A 20,340-nucleotide genomic window follows, 5' to 3' on the forward strand; every position below is an offset into this window, starting at 1 on the left:
GACCCAAATACACAAGGTTTTGCTCAACCAATGCCTGCATGAAGTCCGGTGAGGTATGTTCATAAAAAAGACCCCTCTTTCCTAAATCTTGACATCTTGAATCCTCTCTAAACTCGCCTATAGCCAATCCGAAACTTGGAGCCTCTCTGGTCCCAGGCCTATTACGTGTTGCCTTGCCCTGTAGCTCTTGAATAGCCTACTGAACCTATTGCTTGTCCTACACTGAGAGTGCTATCATGATGGTCGAGAATGCTGCCATTAGAGCCCCTTTCACCAAATGGTCAACCTGTGAAAGTCCCCCACTGAGTCAACAAACAGTGCCTATTGTCCCGCTAGCAAAGAATAAAAGGAGGATAAAAAAAGTAAAAAGCTTGAGTGCAAGGGCAATCTCGGCAACAAGAAAGAAGCAAAGGGGGAGGCCACCAGTGCAAGCGGAGGAAGAAGAGGGGAACTAAATAAGGAGGTGCGCTAAGGCACAAGGGGTGGGCAAAAGGGGGGGGGGGGGGGACGGGGGGTGTCACAATTTTCCCCCGAAACTTCCCTTGCGAGAGGAAGGCAACAGGACCAAACTGGCGAGACGGAAAGCTAATGAGGGGCAGATGGGGTAGCCCGTGAGCCAACCTGCCACCAACAAAGAGAGGCTGTGCCAATGGTGGGGGGAAACGCCCTCAATGGCAGGGAAGAAGAGGAGAACAGGGGCAGAAGGAAAAAAACTGGAGGGGAGAGAAGGAAGAGAAGCGATGGCAAGAGGAGGAAGGGGGTGACTCGCAAAGCTAGCAAAGCGGAAGGCGTAGGAGCAGCAGCTTCACATTCCATATTACAAACACCCGAATGTATAGTAACTTTTGTGTTGGAATCTGTGGAGTTTTCCCCAGCAAGTATTTTTTAAGTTTCACCAAGTAGCAAATTTCAAGAAACCTATGAAAGGGGTAGCGCTTATTAAAATGCAAATATTCTGTCAGTAAGGAATAACAAAGGCACCAATACGGTTAAAATCCACATTATTTGATCATCATACAGGGTAAGCCTTTGCACTCCTTGAAGGCATTTGGCTTTTATATTGCACGTCTATAGGACATTATTCTCTAGAACCCCAATACCTTGAATCATGATACGCACTGAATCTCCTGGCAAAAGATGTTTTGGTGGATTAAAACCAGAACCAACACCTGCAATCAGAGAAACAGTATGACTGAATAAGATACAGTTATTATCACAGCTCTGCAATCAGAGAAACAGTATGACTGAATAAGATACAGTTATTATCACAGCTTAGTATACGATGAAAACACATTCTTGTGCCACCTGTATCATTGGTATGCAATTATGGAAAACAGGTTTGGGATAGACAAAGTGATGTGCTGAGGGTTGGAAAATAATTCTAAAACGTGGAAAGACCCTACCAGAAGGTGTGCCAGTTGCAATTATGTCTCCAGGTTGCAAGGTTATGCCCGCTGAGATTGTCTCAATGAGCTCCGGAATAGAGAAAAGCATCTGTGATGTTCTGCCATTCTGGCCATATGTAAACTGTCAGTGTCTTGACCGCTATACCTTTAATCCATTATGACAGCATCAAGAGATAATTTTACCTGCCGCAGTTCTTCATTTATCCAGCATTGAATTTGCACATCTTGGCCATCAATCTTTGAAGCTGGCACTATGTATGGGCCCATTGGGCAAAATGTGTCGCAGCTCTTTCCTATGAACCACTGAAAGACATCATGCACATAAGAACTCTCCAAGAAAGAGAAGTATTATACAAGTAGCCATTGAGAGAGAGAATATTAACTGACATGTTATAGAAGGCTTTGCAGTGAGCATCTATTAAACTTCCTATTTCACCTTCCATGCAGCTCTAACGCTTAAGCTTACTTTTCATAGATCATAAGTATTACCGGCAATTTTTCCCTGTTGATCTGAGCAGAAGTATTACCAGCAATTTTTACCTGTTGATCTGAGCATCATGAAGATGAATTGTTTAATATCATTAAGATTCTACTGAGAGAGTGCATTCTGGGAAAGCTTGCATTTTGGGTTCAATGCATCTGGAGTTTGTTTGGGCAGCCCCAGCCGCTGGCACAAGCCTAATTTGTTTATGTTTGGGGAAGCAAACTGCATAATGCGGATTTGCTTTTAGACGATGCTTCTCTTCTACAACATGACTTGCAGAATGCAATTCAAGCACGACTTTCTTCCAAAAAGGAAAGCCACAGCAGAAGAGGCAGATTGCAGCCACATATCATCAGACAGACAAGTAAACTTGGAAAAAATGATCGTTTCTGGTGAAACAAACAGCCTGCATGTATCTCCTTGTGTAAATCCATTAGCTTGCTTGTCTACTTTATACATCTTGTTTCTGCCAATGGTTTGGAGTGCTTGAACAGGTGGCTGAAGTTTGTAGCTTGAAGGATCACGATGAAGAAAATAAGTTGCATACTTTAGGAAAGGTTACATATTTAGCATCAAATTTCGCTTATCCTTTGGAAAACAGCCATTTGGTATGTCTGTACAATCGTCACATTTAATTGAACTTATAGTGCATTTTCCATTCCTCTTTGTATCCAGGAGTCAACAGAAAAGTCAAAATTAGTCGAATTATGCTATTTCTCATTAAATTTCCCCAAGGAGTCAAGCAGGTTAAAAGTTTGAGGAAAATATTAGGGAAAATATTTTACAACAGGAAAAACAACTGAAGTCATGTGATGACATTAAAGTATGACTGTATACATTGTGTATTTGCAATCAGTGCCTAACAGCTACAATTTAAGGATGTTTTGAGAAAATCTCCTGCATCCACAAAGCACACAAGCATGGCCATCTTAACTAACTAGCTAGATTGTAAAGGATGAGCCAAGATGTCGTGACTTAAATCCAAATGTTTGGTGAATCAAGGGCCGACTATCAAATGCCTTCATGAATTTATCCATGAAGGGGATAGATCTCATACCCTTATGTATTAGCTAGATTACAATGTTGATACTTCTATTATTTTAACCAACTGACTAGATTACTAAGGGATGAGCCAAGGTGTTAACACTTCAGCCATGAAATATATGGTCGCCTTAATGAGCTAGCTAGATGACAAAGGATAAGCAAAGGTGTTGATACTTACATCCAACACTAAAGTGGATCATGGGCCACAATACTAGATCCCCTCATTAACCATAGAATGTGCATTTGTGGATTGCACACAGCATATCACAATGAAGTTCGTAGGATGTAAATCGCTTATTTGGATGATGCTAAATGTTTTCCAAAACTAAACTTCAAACTAGTGCAACTAGAAGAAAACGAGTTCCCATCAAGATCAGTGAGAGAATAGGAAAGTCCGATTTTTGACTTGAAACAAAGGCTTGAGAGAAGAAACTTTGTGCTGGGTGCATACAAAACAAAAAGACGGTCCTATGGAAGTAAAAGAAAGCGTGGCATGTGGGACAGCAAGCTGCAAGTTATATAGGATCTTACCCCTTATTTTCCAAAGATTGAGGATGGATCTACACAATCTCCATTTGCCAATGTTAAAAGAAGACATCCAATACAGAGATGATACAAAGACCTACTAGAGGGCACCACATAGAGCCTCAAATGGTCTAGAACAGCTATCGTAACTTTTTGCTAAGTATCTGGGAGCCCACGTTGTTATCTCAATTATAACATCAGCACCATGGGTATGGATTATTGTAAGATGGGGAACCAGGATGACTCGACAATGTTTGCAAGTATGGAGTATTAAGTAGGTAGGGCCATTTCATTATGGTGCATGGTCATAGTGTTAAAATGGCGAGGGTATAGGGATAATCCTAGGCTTAAGCAAAACCCCTCTCCCAAATTATCTACATAGGGATCAGTCTCTTGAAAGACTATGCCCCTACTGACCAACACCTTTTGTGCCTCCTTGTCCGATAAGCTTTGGACTCTTTGCTCTATTCAACGAACATGTGATTCCTACTTCTTGAATCCATCTTCTTTCTTGTGTGTTTATGAACATGCACCCATCCATCAAAGCCAAAAACTCTCAAATGTTTATGATTGGGCTTCTTACCTGAGTAAGCCTCCAATGGTGTCTTTCCCGCATGCTCAGTCATTGTCCAATGGTATTGGTGGCCTCTGCCCAAAATACCTTGGAATATTTTTACCTCTCGGCATACTCAAAAACATCTCCACAACAACCCAATTCTTGCACTCTGCCATCCTGTTTTGCTGGAATGTACATGTTGTCGTCAGCTGACGTGTGATGCCATTCTTCTTGCACTATGCATTGAACTCAACTAATGTGAACTCTCCCCCTCGGTCTATTCTAAAAGTCTTGACTTTCTCTCATCATCTTAGCTCTCTATTCTTTGAATTTATCAAGAGTTTGTGACTTCTTAGACAGATAATGTATCCAAGTCATTCTGTTCAAATCATCAACATAGGTAAGGAAATTTTCTAACCTAGAAAGTGATCCGATAGGCATGGGCTCACCGATGTCTGAATGAAGCAACTCTAGTGGTTCAATGGCCCAATACGTGTTCTCCGTGAGAATGATGCTTGTCTTCCATGCAGGCTCTTCAAACTTCTTGTTCGCTTGCGGTTGTGAAAGTCCCTCCACCATATATCTAGATGAATCCAAGAACATGCCCAAACTTATCCTCTAAAAAACACACGTAGTGTAGTCTCAATCTCATGATAGTCACTCAAAGCTATAAACTCCATCAAGCATAGTAGGGACTAACTACTATGACATCCCCATTGACATCGTCAGCGCCCAACAGTGGGTGTAGACCATAGCATAAACATATGCTCTCACAAATACAAATCCATACACCCACACATACTTGAGCATCCTGTTATACAAAGGTCTTCGTATCGACTTTTTGTTGGCACTCCAGGAGTGAAGGGAAGACTACCTTCAGCATCACCATGCCTACCTTCTGCACCACTTCTAAAGCGGTGTATCTGATGTGCCCAAGCCTCTTGTGCCACAATTTAGACATCCCTCCGTCTCCTTGTACCGTCAATGCACTGATCTTATAGATTCCCCTTTCTTCAATGCCTCAAGCGATCATCATATATGTCACTTTGGATCTGATGACCACTTTTTCCTTCTCTCATCCTGCTTTTTGCTGATTGACTGTCAAAAAATAAATTTTTACACAGATCAAGTACATACAAGACATTTGACAATATCTCATCCGCACATGCACTCGTTGTGAATGGAACACTCCTCCCAATACCCTTGATTGGACAGCTTCAATTGTCCCCACTGTAAAACAGATGATCCGGCACTACCACCAGCCAAGTCCTTGAACCATTGTTTTGTTTTGACATGTGCTTTTAGGCTCCATTGTTGGTACAAATTATCTCCTCCATCTGTCGCTACAAGTGATAAGCACCTCTCAGTAATCTTGACTAGGAAGAGTTTCTCTGTGATGATGTTGGGAGTCTCTCTTTTGGTCTCTCCCTTTGACTTGTCAGCTCTTTCTTTTTCTGGTCCGCCTTCTTCTTTCGATAGTCTTTCGCAGAGTGCCTAGCTTCTCACAATAGAAGTAGTTCTTCTTTTTCTTCAAATATCCCAACTTATCTTCTTTGGAGTCTCCATTAGATTGAGGCTTACCCTTGGCAAGCTTACTTTCACTTTCCCATTGTCTTCTTTGGAGTCTCCATTATATTGAGGCTTACCCTTGGCTTTCCCCTTCACAAGAAAGCCTTTCAATGGATCCATCAAACTATGCCTCAATCAAGAGGGCTTCAGTGGGATGGATAAACTGAGGCAAGGGCCTCCCTTTTAGCCCTAAACCTGGCCGACCAGATTCAGCCAACCAGCCAACCAGATCTGGAACAGATCCAGCCAACCAAACCATGTAGATCTGGTTTGTGACTTGGTCAACGCGTTGACCTGACCATCTGGCCGACCCTACCTGCCAGTTTTGCTGACCGAACAGTCACTCCCGCACACCTGCATTTGCAACAAATCTGCTCCAGATCTGCTGCTCCTACTAGTTGCAATTTGCAACCTAATTTGCTGGCAAGCACCTCAGTCTGCAGACTGCAGCAGTTGCTCACTGACCTGCCTAACGTACAGATCTACTGCCCTTTGTCCTCATATGGGGGCTCATAGGTGGGGTCAGTGATGTCTAACAGCTCCTTCGGTTTGATCTCCGAGGATGAGAGAGCATCCTGAGGGTGCAATTATACAGGTACTTCTTGAAATATGACACTGGGAGAAAGGAGGGCTTGCTCTGTGGCACGCCCTTCTGCACTTGTACTGAAGAAGAAATTGAGGGTGTCCTCTCAACTGACAGAAACTAACGTAGAGAACTGCTCTCCCACATTGGCAAAGACTGAAAGCTTCAAACTGACATAGCTTGAGCTGCAAGACTCCATTCAGGAGCTCCTGAGTCCCGACACCAAAATCTTTAAGAAAACAAGATCTAAAGAGAACACACTATGGCTGGAAGTACTCTCAAGAAAGAAAGAAAGAAAGTTCATTAAAGCCTTTGGAAGACCGATGGGTCTATGAGACTATAAAAAACCTGATAATAACAAGCTGAAAGAGTGGAGCTACTGAAAAGAACATCATCACCCATGCTAGATGCTAAATGCTACATAGTCATAAAAACATCAGTAATACGCCTGAAAAAAGGGAGGTCATGAAGGACCAAGTGGCTAGCGGGGCTGTGGTGGTATAAGATCAGAGAAAGAATGTTGGCAGCTATCTGTGAATGCGGTCCAGCATGGCCTCTTGGTTGTGGCTCTGCATCTAACAAGGGCCACGATAACTCTTGTGGGCCGTGTAGATCACACCCCGGTCCTGAACATGGAAGGGATGTCTCTAAGCATGATCTGTATGTCGTCCCTTTGTAAGGTGTGTCGCGTCATTGGCTCTGGCCTATGTGATATGGCTGAAAGAACTCTGATCATGCTCTAAGATGAGTCTACCTGTGTGCCCTGTCCCTATCTCTGTAATCTGAGTAAGCGCTCTTGATGCCCAACTACCTCATGGATGATGGCGGCTAAGCATCTCTGATCTAGATAAGAAAGGAAGTGGGAGAGCAATCCGAAGCTCTCTCTAAAGAGACAATAGTAGCGGCCTCGGATCTCATAGTATACTGGGCACCAAGGTAAATTTTAAGGGCAAATCTAGAAGCTTCTCAATGCTGATGGGGCTAAGATTTAGAGATTAAATGTTGATAATTCACCCAAATTTTGACATAACTTCCTCAAATGAGGTCCAAATTTAGCCCTCCAAGTACTCAAATTGATCAGCTTATTAAAAAGCTATATATGAACTTTAAGTATACTTAAACCTATTGAAGCCTTGAAAATGGTAGCATGGGCTAATATTTGTAACTCTAGCTTGGAAAGATTCGCCCAATGATTTACACTTCCATAACTCGATAGGGGAAAGATTCGCCCAATGACCTACACTTCTATAATAGTGGGAGCCCCTTAGAGATTACCCTGCTAGCACTTGGAAGTGGGAGAAGTTGTGGGAGAGAGGAGGAAGGAGGTAGCCACCACAAGTCCACGATGTTATACAAGTGTACACTTTCTTCTTCATAAAGATGTCTTACAAGGTTATAATATATATACATAGCGCTACCCTAATAGGCAGTTTACACCCATCGTTACATGTGGGGCATGCCCATTTCTACCACTCTTGCATATACACTTCCCCTAATGCAATTTACATCCTCAACAATTATATGTATATTAATTATTTATGTTCTAGGCAAATTTCCTTTCAGATTCTCTTTGAAACTCTTGAAACGAGTTTCCCTCAATCTAGTCAATCTCCTGATGCCATCCAACTAGTCCTGGATAATGATGTGCTACTCTGGGGAAGGTAATTCTTTGAAGACTCTCCAAGTGCTCACTATTGAGGCATGTATCCCAAAAAGGCCAATAGACATCCTAAGTCATCAACAAAGACTCATTCACATAATGGATAAAATATCCCTCTCATTCTTGGTCAGCCGAGACTCCTATCGAACATGAAAATTGTTGTGAGGCCAACGTGCTTTCCATTTTGACTTCTATCAGCATTTTATATGTGTGAGACTATAACATCTAGGGTTACGTCTTAGCATAATAGGTATTTCCTAGGGCTATTAAACCTTGAGGTTTAGGACCAATTGGTCTAATACTGTAAGAGCTGGGCTTTCGATTCAAACCGCTTGTATCCAACATTTGTACTAATCTAGGGATACAAGTGTAGTCTAGAAATAACCTAGATAAGAGAAGCTTGGCTTTTTAGGAAAAGCAAACTATTTAGATCATGACTTTCATAGTTGGAGTGGGATGCCAAAGATAGCCAGAGCTTACCTTACAAACACAAGCCGTGTGTCCTAGGTGACGAAATCCCCAAAACTAGCTTCCTCTTGGTCTACACCTCAAGGTCACAGGTGGTTCCCATATCTAGAATCCATATAGCGGCTGGGTGGTGAGCTGCCAGCTCTCCTCTTTATGACTGGCTCCTAACAGAGCATATCCTCTGTGGATAGAATCCCCATTGTTAGATTCCCATGCCATGCTTTCTTCTCCTACGGAGCTCTAGCATGGCATGGTTAGGCTGTGGAGCAACATGCTCAAATTCATACTCAAGATGGTTACTCCAAGTATGGGACTTGGCATTGGTACTTGAGTCATCTGAGAATCTCCTATGGATATTAAAATGATCTGGCTCTTTGCAAGAAGTGGTGAGAGTCTGTTAGCTTCTTCCAGTGCTTGAGCTGTTAGTGCATCTCTGTGACACGATGAACTTTTTCAACCAATTGATTGTTTTCCCTTCCTAAACAAGTGATTTACCTGTTGGTGGCGTTTCTGCAAATCCCTTGCTGTGACATCATTTAAAATTGTGTACCTGTCCAAACCAATAAAGCATCACTACATTGAAAACATGTTATATACAGCCTCCACATAAGTTTTACTTCCGTTTCGCCACATTTAACATACACTAGGAAATAAAGTCCCAATTATATATAATCTCCAACTAGGTTTTACTGCTGCTTGACTGTATTAGCATATTCATGCATATAAAGAAGAGAGGCATGCACCCTCTCAATCCACAAGAAACAAAATTGAACAACTTACCCAAACACGTGTGACATAGCCACCTCCTTCTTGATGCTATGACCTTCTTTGCCGATAATCACTGCCAATTCTGTGATATATAATTCCACACGTATATTGGTTAGAATGTTCTGATGTGATGAAAATGCAAAAATCTGAAGTATTAAACGATGATGCATGTTCTCATAAAATCCTGTATTGTTCAGACACCTTCCCAAGATTTTGTGAATTTCACAGCTCACATGTTTACATGGGAGGAGGCGAACAGAAACCCATGCCTGCCTCATAATCCACTTGTGATGAAACTCCATGAGGATATTTGATTGCATCCCCATGTCCAATGACTGACTGTGGTGCCTTTGTAAAAACAATGGGATGCTGCATGAATTATACAAGCAATGTTTACTCTGTCATATTTGGTAAACCGAAATGTTTTTTTACCATTGCTAATTCTATCTACATACACAGCATAATTTTGTTTAAATACTCCTCACAATCATTGGTCAGTCTACTATGGTAACTTGACATTTTAGTTAGAAAATTATCTCTTATCTCTATAGATAAAGGAAGATCCCTTGATACTTTAAAGACACAAAAGATTAGTTGGAGAAAGTTTAAGAAGTGTCATGAATTTGAAGAGATTCAGTAAAAAGATAAGATTTAGATCAGTGGGGCATGATTTACACAGAGAGGATACAAGAAAAGACTGACAGTACAGAAGATTCATAAGATTGTTAAAACAAGCTTCAATACAATAATCAAAGATCAAAGATTTAAAGATTCAAAGACACATTGATTTTATATAGAGAAGCTTCAATAGAATAGATAGAGAAGTTTCATGTCCTGAGGACAAGATTTAAAGATACGGCAGATTAGAAAAGAAAGCATTGACAAAAAGAACAGGGAATCTACAAAGATAAAGACTGAGAAATGATTCTGCGATATTGTGGATGTTCAAAAACACAATATACATTTCAAGATAGAGGAAATTTGGGAAAGAGACAATAGACAAAAAGAATAGCGATTTAGAAAGATTTCAAAGATATTGCAAGTTTTTTACGGGATTCAATACAATTAACATAGCCATGCTTATGAAGACAACTAAAAACAAAAGAAAGAAGCATTAGAGACGACTGAAAGAAAAAAAATTACAACACAAAGAATATTCACGTCAAATTCAAATATAGAGACTAAGATATAAAATTCTTGAGATCCTGATAGAGAACTTCAGCAATGCAAGGTTGAACCTACATGAATTTTGTATATGTCAGGTCAAGTTTGGAGAATAGTACTAACTGCAAATATGTGCCTATTGTCTGGGTAAGCATTGGGGGGGGCTGACTATTATACAACAAACAATAGAAACTCCTATTGTGATGCCACATCTTGGCACAAGTTCAGCTATTCAAGTTCCAATGCAGCTCAAGGCGAGTGGAAACTGAAATTGAGCAATGCAAACCTTGCTTCTGATTGACTCAGGAAGTGGAATCATGGCATGACTTGGAGAAATTGAGTGAAAGCTCGAAAACTACAGCTCTAAAGGATCACAAAACTGAAGAAACAATGTTTAAGGAGGAGAGGGCAGAGCAAGTGTTTTGTCACTCTTTAAACCTCTGTATGCTGCTGAGCTGCTTCATTGTGAATTTGTTGATGGTGCACGACTACCCTGCTTTGTCAGTGTCAGATCCTTGAACATGACTCTGTTAATGCTACCAGTGTCATTCAGCTCTCGCCCCTCATTTAACACTTCCCACACGCCAACACTGTATGATGCAAGGGTGGAGAGAATAAGTGAGTCACTGGATTTGAATTTGTGTACTGAACAATGAGAGCTCACTCCTGAGCAACAATGAGCAGTGTAAGAGCAGAAGCTGACCTGAGCTTCCTTCCTCAGCCCCTGACATCCCTCTTTCAGCCTGCCTTCTCCCCCCTTCCATTGGACTCTCTGTCCTTACCATCCCTTTCCTCTACATTGTTTTCTTTGCTGTCAATCCCTTTTTCTCCCTCAGATTTTGTCTATCCTCAGCCCACTTCTGCCTTTCACTTCCATTTCTCCTCCTCCCCCTCTCTGCTCCCTACTTCCTTTCCCTTACTTTCATAGTAGTTTCTTCCTCCGGCATTCGCTGGATGTACAGCCCTCCACCCTGGTTGCTAGCCCCTGTTTCTAAGATTCCCCTGACTGAGAACCAGTTCTTTTTCTAGCATTTCTTCCAAGATAAGCAACCCATGGTTGACTGATTTTATGGTTGATTTTTTCAAGCATTGATAGAAAGTTGTTTTCTCTGGAAAAAAGGTGGTGGTGTCAGCTAACCTTTTCCCCAAACATGTCTAGGACACACAAACTGTAGATTGCCTTCAGAGTGAATGGCACCTTCCCGCAAGCTCCTCCGAATGGTACATATCAGCCCCTATAGCCAATGGCTACACCTCTAGGAGTCTATTTCAGCCCTACATCATAGGAAGCACTCACATGGAGGTTGATTTTAGCTTCAGATGGTACCCTGAGGCCAGACAATGCATTACTCGGGCTGCCAGGTTCAGTTCACCCCTCTTTGGGCTGTCTTTCTTGCCCATTTAGGCTGTGCTCAGCCAATTTGGCAATGGGCTTCCCCTCTCAGGCTGGTTCTCTACCCACCTCACCAAACCTCCCTCCTAATGTTTTGCCTCTCCATCTCATTGACCCACCCTCCTGACATTCCACATCTCCTTCATGGCCATTGCCCTTTTTGTTGCTTTGTTTCTCCCTTCTAGCTAGGCCTTTGAGCCTCACTGCCTGTGGGCTGTTGTACAAGCTTCGGCCCTTACTTTTTTGTGTGCCCCTCTGTCAGCTCTCAATGGTCTGAAGGATCATTTTGTCCCCACCTTCCCTTGCCCCCCCTAACAAGGGGACACGTGATCCTGAAGGTGACCATTGGTTGGGCAAAGGTGATCATATCGCAGCGCCCTTGCTTCCCACAGCCATCCAAATTTCTATCTCCACCCAGGACAAACAAGAGGTACAGAAAGCTGTCCCAGATTTACAGAATAAAGCAGCGGTGGGGCACATTGTTGACCTCACCCCCACACACAATAGGTTCAGGATTAAATCCAAGCGAGTCTTGCATTGAAAGGTGATCCAGGAGAAAATCACTGGGACAGGTGTCTTCCTCAAATCGATGAATAACACTCAGACATTGCTTGAGTAGATCCCAGACTTTGCTGACACTTACTTTTCTTCGGTACCACAATTTCATCATTATAATGCCAACAGTTAGCTTTCATGCCCTTCCAAAAGGTTATTTACAACTGAGAGGCTGCAAATGATAACTGTTAGGCTTCACTTGATGTATTCATATAGACTGCATTTGAGCAGGAGATAAACCTGGCCTTAAACCATTCTCTCAATCACTTGCCTTCACATTATGACCATGTCATCCCCTTGTCACAGAATAGAAAAACCCACTTGGCAAACAATCGCCTTACCTAAGCCAAGACTTAAAGCAAGTTCTAGACAATATAATGCGCTTGCAGAGTCAAAGGCATTCAGCTCCTATGTAAGTATAGGAAAGTGAAAATGAGATCAGTAAGTATAGGAAAGTGAAAATGAGATCAGCAAGTGGCTTTATACCCTGCCTCCCCTTCTTGGCGAAATATCTTGATTGGTCAGTCTACAAGTAGAACTGGCCTAAGGGGACCCCTGCGATGACCAAGCTAGCCAGTCTGCCTGCTAAGGAGCTGAGTCTCAGCCAGCCTGTCACGCTGACCAGAATCACACATTGAGAACTGGCTAGCACCTAGTCAAATCTAGATAAGATAAATAACAAAGGCATTTTTCTACTCTGCACACAGCTCTCAGAACAGCGGGTCTAATTCAATAATTGTGTCACTAAACTAGCAGTATATGTGTTGCCATACAAAAAGGCATTTTCCTACTCTGCACACAGTTCTTAGAACAGCGGGTCTAATCCAATCATTGTGTCACGAAATGATGGGTCAGCCCGTTTTCAAATAGAAGGGTGTCAAGCCTCTTACTCCAACTCAGGAAAAAGGCAAGACACCTGTTGTGTCTAATGGGAATGCCTCTCCCTCTATGCTTTCCACCTCTCAGCCCAAAGGGAAAGACAAAACTTTGCAGGAGGCTTGGCAGACTCCCAGGAAAACAGTCATTGCTAGACAAACTTTACCTTCTCGCACTTGGAATGGTGCATCCTCGACAGGTAGTACTCCTGAAGAAAATTCAGGAGTGGGTGTTACATGGGCAGCTGTGACAGCCAGTCGAACTCTCTTTCCCGAAGAAGATATTGTTGGTTTGCTGTCCACTTCTCAACCAGTTGTGATACCTCACGGCCGGGGTCCGAATCATAAGCCTGATTTTAGTTCTCCCTCTACTGTACATAATCTATAAATATGCTGGCGAAACTCGTATGTTTGACACTTAATGTACAGGGTTTGTGTGATGCTTCTAAATGGAAGAAAGTCTGGGGGTATCTCAATCACTTACAGCCAGATGTGGTAGCTTTGTAGGAACATAATTAGAATGTGTATGCTGGACAACATGGTCATTTTCACGGTTATGAGATTTTCTATGCTGGACAACATTCCTTTTCGAGAGTGGTCTTTCTGATCAAGCATGATCAGAAAGATGCCACCTAGGAGATTGAGAAGAGCGTCATTGAAGAGCACCTCAGTGTTGTGAGTGATGGTCGCTAGGGTCACTCGTGCCTTCCCTAGTTTGTAAGGATAGCCGTTGTTGGGGGCTTTGCATGCGCATCAAGAAAAATCGATGTGAAGAGAGTGGGACAGAAGTAAGGAGTCTCACTTGTAGCTTCCCACGTACACAATGGGGGAATACACACAAAGGTGGAGGCTGAAAACAGTTTTCCTCTTCTTAGTTGTGAAAGCCAAAAGAACTCTCTAAGTACAAAAGGAATAGGTGAACCCTATATGTGGGTCTCGAACCAAACTCAGCTAGCTAAGGTGGCATACTAAGTGAGCCACTAACTAGAGCACATAAAGATAGTTGTCATCCAACTATTATTCATGGGTGGTGTACCAACCGCATCTGCAGCTAACAAGTCGGTGACATAAATGCACAACGGTCACCCTGGCATATCATGAGTGGAGCTCAATATCTCAACACTCCCCCTCGAGCTCAATCCCAATTCTTGCACACCAAGCAGGTCTCTGAACTTGTGCAACTTCTCTGCACCCAATGCCTTCGTGAATATGTCAACCCCTGATCCTGTGTGCTGACATAAACTAGATCAATAAAACCTACTAGAACCTTATCCTGCACATAGTGATAATGCACCTCAATGTGCTTTGTTCTAGCATGATAGACTGGGTTATTTGCCAAGTGTATACTGCTCTTGTTGTGACAATAAATGACAACTGGCCCATCTGTAGACTGATGCATATCATAAAGTAGCTTATGTAACTAAGCTGCCTCACATGCAGCCATTGTTGCACCCCTGTACTCAGCCTCTGTGCTCAACAAGGCAACTGTAGGCTATTTCTTACTACTCCACACACAGAGAATCGAATGATGTCCCTCCTTGTCTAGGATTTCAATAATATTTCCCAACTTGATTACACTTTATAGTCACCCCTCTATGTCCTTCAATTATTCATAAGGCAGATGGATGGTTATGCAATGCATTGTAACAAGGTGATATCCTTGAATTTGCATTTGTCTATGCTCCTCAATCCTCCCGTCATCAAGGACAGATTTGGGAAGATATGCAGAGGTATCCATGGAGGCAGTCTGCTTTTCTTTGTGGTGACTTCAACAATGCTCCTCAGCCAGGGGATAATACATCTGGCCATACACATATGTTGGCCTCTCAGAGGCACAGCTGGTCTAAATTGTTGCTTGATTTCAATTTTGCTGATCTCTGGACAGCATCTTATCCATTGCTGCCTGGGTTTACTTTCCAGCACAATGCTCAATCTACATACAAAGCTAGACTAGATAGGTGGTACAGAGTTGATCCTCAATGCTCTGATACTTTTACTACTATCTTGTCAGTTGATTATGCATTTGTGCATTCTGATCATGCACCTCTATGTTTGAGGATTTCTCTGCATGACATGCCGGATGATCGGCTTCCACACAAAAGGCTCCTCATTGTTAACAATAGCTATTTGGATCATGATCGTTTTAAGGCCATGGTATATGATGCATGTCAACCTCTTTCACCTCAGAGTTATATTGATACTGATTATGCCTGGGATGCATTTGTTGCTCGTACGCAATCAATTATTTGGTATTATGGCAAAAATTATCTCAAAACATTGAGGGATATGGTTGCTCGGGCAAAATCTACCTGTCAGTCTTTGACTGACCTCAGTCATTTTCGGTCTTCATCTCTTGAAGAAAGCACATCTTTATGCCAAGCTAGACATTGTTTGCAAAGTAATCATCATAGAAAATTTGCCAAATGGGAGACAAGAGCTCGTCAGCGAGCTTTCTTGAATAAAGGTTGCTCGTCGAAGGGTTTTTTTAAGAGCTTACTTCTTAAGCAACAAGCTACCAATATTTGTCGTACTCTACTTTCTGATGGACATTGGACTTCCTCTCGAGCTCGACTTGCTACAGCTTGTGTTCATCATTTTTCCAAGCAGTTTGGATAGGCTGATCCTCTTTCTCCGGTAGTATTGGCAGCTCGGACTCAATTACTGCAGCATGTTTTCCCTATTGTTTCACATGCACAAGCTCTTGAGCTTGAATGCCCTTTCACTGAAACAGAATTAACCTATGCTGTCCGATCATGTGATAAATGGAAATCTCCAAGATGGGATGGCCTTACAGTGGAATTTTTTCTTGCATACTAGGATCTTCTCAAGCCCATTTTGCTACGTATGATCAACCATGCCTGGGAACAGCAACATATGCCAATTTCTTGGAAAAAAGGGCTAGTAAAGCTTCTTCCCAAAAAGCAGATTTGTGAATCATTGGCGAGACCCATTACTCTTATGCCTGTCATTTATAAAATCATCACCAAAATGGTGGTTGATCGTATTAAAGGATACTTGCATGATGGTTTACATCCTGCACAATATGGTTTTGTTCCTCGCAAGCATATCACTGATAATATCGCAAATGCTTATGTTGGAATTGAGTATGCCAAATACACAGAGCAGGATGTTCTTTTACTGCAAGTTAATATTGCCAAGGCTTTTGATACTGTTCAATGGGACTTCATCTCTCAAACAATGCATGCTTTGGGATTTGGGCAAAAATTGCAGCATATCATATACTGGCTTTATAGTGACAGTCACGCTGCTTGCATTCTTTCTAGGGATATCTCTGAAGCATGGACTCTTCGTTGCTCGGTGCGTCAAGGCTGTCCACTTAGTGCGCTCCTATATGCTATAGCCACGCACCCCATGCTTCAGTGTATGGATCATCTCGTAGCTACGGATAAGCTACATGGTTTGGAAATTCATGACAATAAACCATTGCTTGCTCAAGCTTATAAAGATGATTCTTTTTTCACTCCCCGCAATACAAAGCACTATCTTTCTAAGCTGATGCATATGGTTTAGCTGTTGGGCTTCATGTAAATTTTCAAAAATCAAAATTGTTGCCTTTGCATTCCAAGGAATGGCACTCTCTTTTCATGGCCTGGAGAAATCATCCCACGAAATCAATTGGTTCGTCATCGTGGCTATCCTTTGAGTTGGACACTTTCTCCTTGTCAACAATCTAATTGGATTCTCGCAACTCTCAAGAAAAAGCTGGAGTACTGGAAATTGGCAACTTGACCTCTGCATGTTCATCTTCTAAGTGTGCAATCTATTCTGATGGCGTATATTCACTTCTACTTGCCTCTTATTATGTTCAACAAGGCTGATCTTGCCTCTTTTATGTCTGAGATGCTGGAAATTTTCTGGTGTTCTCGCCATGGCAAAAAAAGCATGTTTTGTTCTCCAAAGATGCATGGAGGTCTTAAGATTCTTAATATCCATCTGCACATTCTTGCTCATAAGGGGAAACTCATGCTGCAGTTTTTGCAAGATTCTCAACCATGGGCTTCCATGATTCGTCATTTACTCTTGCATGTTGAATCTACAGCTTTTGGTCATTGGTAGCTTTCCTTTTATTCTGTTACAGGCAAAATTTCCGGCTGTCCTTTGCAGGGCAACTCTTTCAGAGCTGAAAGGATACATTGGTCTAGAGTGTTTGCCCTTCCTTTGGCTTTGCAGGAGCCTCGATGTTCGTATTTTCTCAGTCTCAAGGGGATTCGTTTGGTTCAGGATGTTGATGATGCTGGAATTCCCCTTTCTTTTCCATTGGCCGCTACCAAATTTGGCCTTGGAATGCATTATCGTCCACTTTGGCATAAGATTACTTTGATGCTCCAACCTTTTCAGCCGGTTCCTCCGTTGCATCTACAGGATCGTCTTCAAGACTGGACACTTTCTTCTGTGGGCTTGTCATACCGTCCTCTGCGGTTTGCACATATTACTCTTCTCTTTATAAAGTTCTACTTCCTCCACCATTTATCTCACAAAAGGCAAATCAGCTTTGGCATCTTAATCATCCTATGAAATGGTGGCGGACACGTTTGAGACAGGTTTGGCATTCCAAGATTCCTCTCCATCAGCAAGTTTTCTTGTGGAGAGTTTTGTTGGGTGTTCTCCTCATGGACAGCTCTTGGCACGACGACATATTGCTTCCTCTATTTGTAGCAGATGTCTGGCTCCGAGAGAGACTGTGACTCATCTCTTTTAGCATTGTCCTTCCTCTCGTGCTTTCTTGGACTTCCTTGGGCAGATTTTGAGAGCTCAGTTTCCTTAGATTGCTTTTGGCAAGTTCTTCTGGCTTTTTGGTGTACATCTACCCAGACAGGAGTTTGATTTCTTTTTTGTTTGGGTTCGGTACTAGGCACTCTGGACTCTCTGGAAGGATCGCAATCATAGGGTCTTTAGTGATCCTGTTTTTTCCAATTTCTCTTTCTTCAGACACTCTTTGCAGCAATCGCTTTTTGATTGCTTGCAATCTCGTGTCTTTGATCATGATGTATATTTGTCCTACACTGAGATTTTCTCTTGATGTGTTATAGCTCTCACTTTCTGGGATAGCTTTTTTAGTAATATAATGACTCAAAGATTCCACACACAAAAAAACACGTGTGTATGTGTGTGTGTGTGTGTGTGTGTCTGTGTGTATGTGTGTGTCCAATTGTACAAATTTAGAATTTTGGTTGTTCTAAAGTCCAAAAATCTACCCATGTTCCTTGCTCTTAGCCATGAATTCCATCATGGGCACAACTAGGATCTCTGCCAAATAATGGAAAGGGAAAGGCTCGGTAGCACAGGCTTCGTCTTCAATCCTGAAATCTTAGCAGCTTCTATGTATTCATCTTCATTTTGTGAAATGTTCAGCATATTGGGTTCTGTCAATCTTTCAGTTTAACATTTTTGCACCCTAACTTTTCCATGTCTGAGAGCTGTTGCATGCGACAACAAACCCAACATTTGAGAGTCTTCAACCGAGAAACGTGTTAACATGCCACTTTTTTCACAAAAAGACATCATCAGCAAGGCAGTCTTCAAAGAATAGAGTGTTTAACCTTGGGCACACTTGGAGCTGTGATTCCCGGGGCAGTTTTCCAGGTATCAACTTCTTTCACATGATCAGCATAATTTTTCCCAATGCACATAATAGCTCCTGTTGGTCGTGGAATTGGGGCTTGCAGTTTAACAGAGCTCAGCTGAGTCCCATTTCCTTTTAAAGTAATCCTGTTTCCCAAACACCCAGAAATGATTCCACTTAAAGTAGATATTGGAAATGGGAGAATATTCTATAGAACAATGAGAAGAACTGACATGTACTGACACAGCACAATACTTCGTATCTTATTATATTAGCACATCTGTTGCTTCTCTAAGAAATTGTTGAAGACATGAGGAGGAGCAAATACCTACTCTCAAGGATATCCCAGTTACGTATTACCCCAACCATATCTTTGATTTTGGAAGAGTCAAAGCCAGGAGGCAGACTTAAGACATCCTGCAAAGGCCTGCTTAAAGAGGTTATGGTTTTTCAGAAAATGAATGTTTTTTTTTAAAAAGTGCATGCGTAGGCCATATTCTCAGAACTCTAGTCATACCAAACAGCGTCACCACAAACAACCCCGACAGAACTCCCTTCCTTGTTTGTCAATAAAGTTGCAAGCTTCAGGCATTCATCTGCAAATGAACACGGCATCTCCACGGATTAGTTCATAGACACATCTCATATAGCAAAACCCTGATCAGTACATGATCCACGATCCTGAATAGGCCTAATAAAATAGAACAACACTTGCACAATTAATTAAGTGTTTGTCCAATGTTTTCTTAAATATTTCCACACAGAGAAGAATAAGAACTTTTAGGTACCACTTATCTCTGATATTTCAATACATCAGATGAGGCTTAAAGCCACCCAGCCCTTTCTTGCATTCTTCCCCTTGCATCTCTCTTAGCAATATTGACTGCAACATGTGTACATGAGCTGTAAGGTGTACGAGGCATCCAAATGGGTAGCAAGGAAGACAGACCTATGAAGCCTCCATATGATTAATTAGGGAGTTCACGTGATACTCAGCTCTAGCCTGCATTCTAGGGAGTTGCAAGTGAAATTCAATAAAAACATTGCAGCTTGGAGATTTTGGTGATGGTGTACTTTAGCTCCCTTGTAATGTGGAGAGGTAAAGGTAGACTAGGAGAGGAGGCTTGGAACTAGTAAGTGAGGTGCAGATACCAGAGAATATAACCAGCACACTTAGTACTCGTTCGGAGTGGAAAATAGATGAACAAATGAACTTAAAGCACTCTCCAATCTCACACCAAGAATGTGCACAAGTTGACAAACCCAAATCTTCCCAATCTCATAGATGCTCCATAAATGAGACAGAAGGTACAAGATGCTGCCCACAAAAATCAACCCAAGGGGGAGCTAGAAATTTTAAACAGCTGCCGCTGCTTCCTCTGCTCAAATGCATGCCAATGGATTGCCTTAAGTGGATGAAGAGAGTGACTATGGAGTACCCCTTAAAGGGTGGTTAGGAAGGCAGGTTGCCCTAGATCAATATAGGCCATTACTACCTCCATCTAGCCAACCAAAATTGGAAAAAACCATCCACAATCCTGAATTGGAAACTATAGAATTCGCACTTTCCAATAGCAGATGATCATCCAGCTGTCCCACTTAGAAACTAAGAAGAGCCAAGATCCTACAAAGCACGTTGGCCTCGGGGATCTATTATAACCCAGCTTCAAAAACTACAACATCCATATTCAGGCCCATGGAACCTT

The 20,340-nt window shown here is 42.1% G+C and overlaps 1 protein-coding gene across 1 annotated transcript in view; it reads right to left on the reverse strand.

Annotated features, from left to right (window-relative positions):
• Window positions 1–852: 852 nt before the first annotated feature.
• LOC147879626 (uncharacterized) overlaps window positions 853–20,340 on the reverse strand; it is a 36,532-nt gene continuing 17,044 nt past the window's right edge. The window contains exons 2-10 of the mRNA XM_087371896.1: window positions 19,152–19,230; window positions 18,963–19,061; window positions 18,612–18,780; window positions 9,333–9,432; window positions 9,076–9,145; window positions 8,791–8,845; window positions 1,590–1,709; window positions 1,404–1,512; window positions 853–1,169 (exon numbers count right to left, since the gene is read on the reverse strand). Coding sequence (XP_087228022.1) covers window positions 1,069–1,169; window positions 1,404–1,512; window positions 1,590–1,709; window positions 8,791–8,845; window positions 9,076–9,145; window positions 9,333–9,432; window positions 18,612–18,780; window positions 18,963–19,061; window positions 19,152–19,230 — 902 coding nt within the window. The 3' untranslated portion in view covers window positions 853–1,068. The remainder of the gene's footprint in view (window positions 1,170–1,403; window positions 1,513–1,589; window positions 1,710–8,790; window positions 8,846–9,075; window positions 9,146–9,332; window positions 9,433–18,611; window positions 18,781–18,962; window positions 19,062–19,151; window positions 19,231–20,340) is intronic.

Source organism: Dipteris shenzhenensis, chromosome 33 (assembly GCF_047967505.1).
Source record: "Dipteris shenzhenensis isolate YYH24624 ecotype China chromosome 33, Dip_SZ_1.0, whole genome shotgun sequence".
In the NCBI taxonomy this organism is placed as follows: Eukaryota; Viridiplantae; Streptophyta; class Polypodiopsida; order Gleicheniales; family Dipteridaceae; genus Dipteris; species Dipteris shenzhenensis.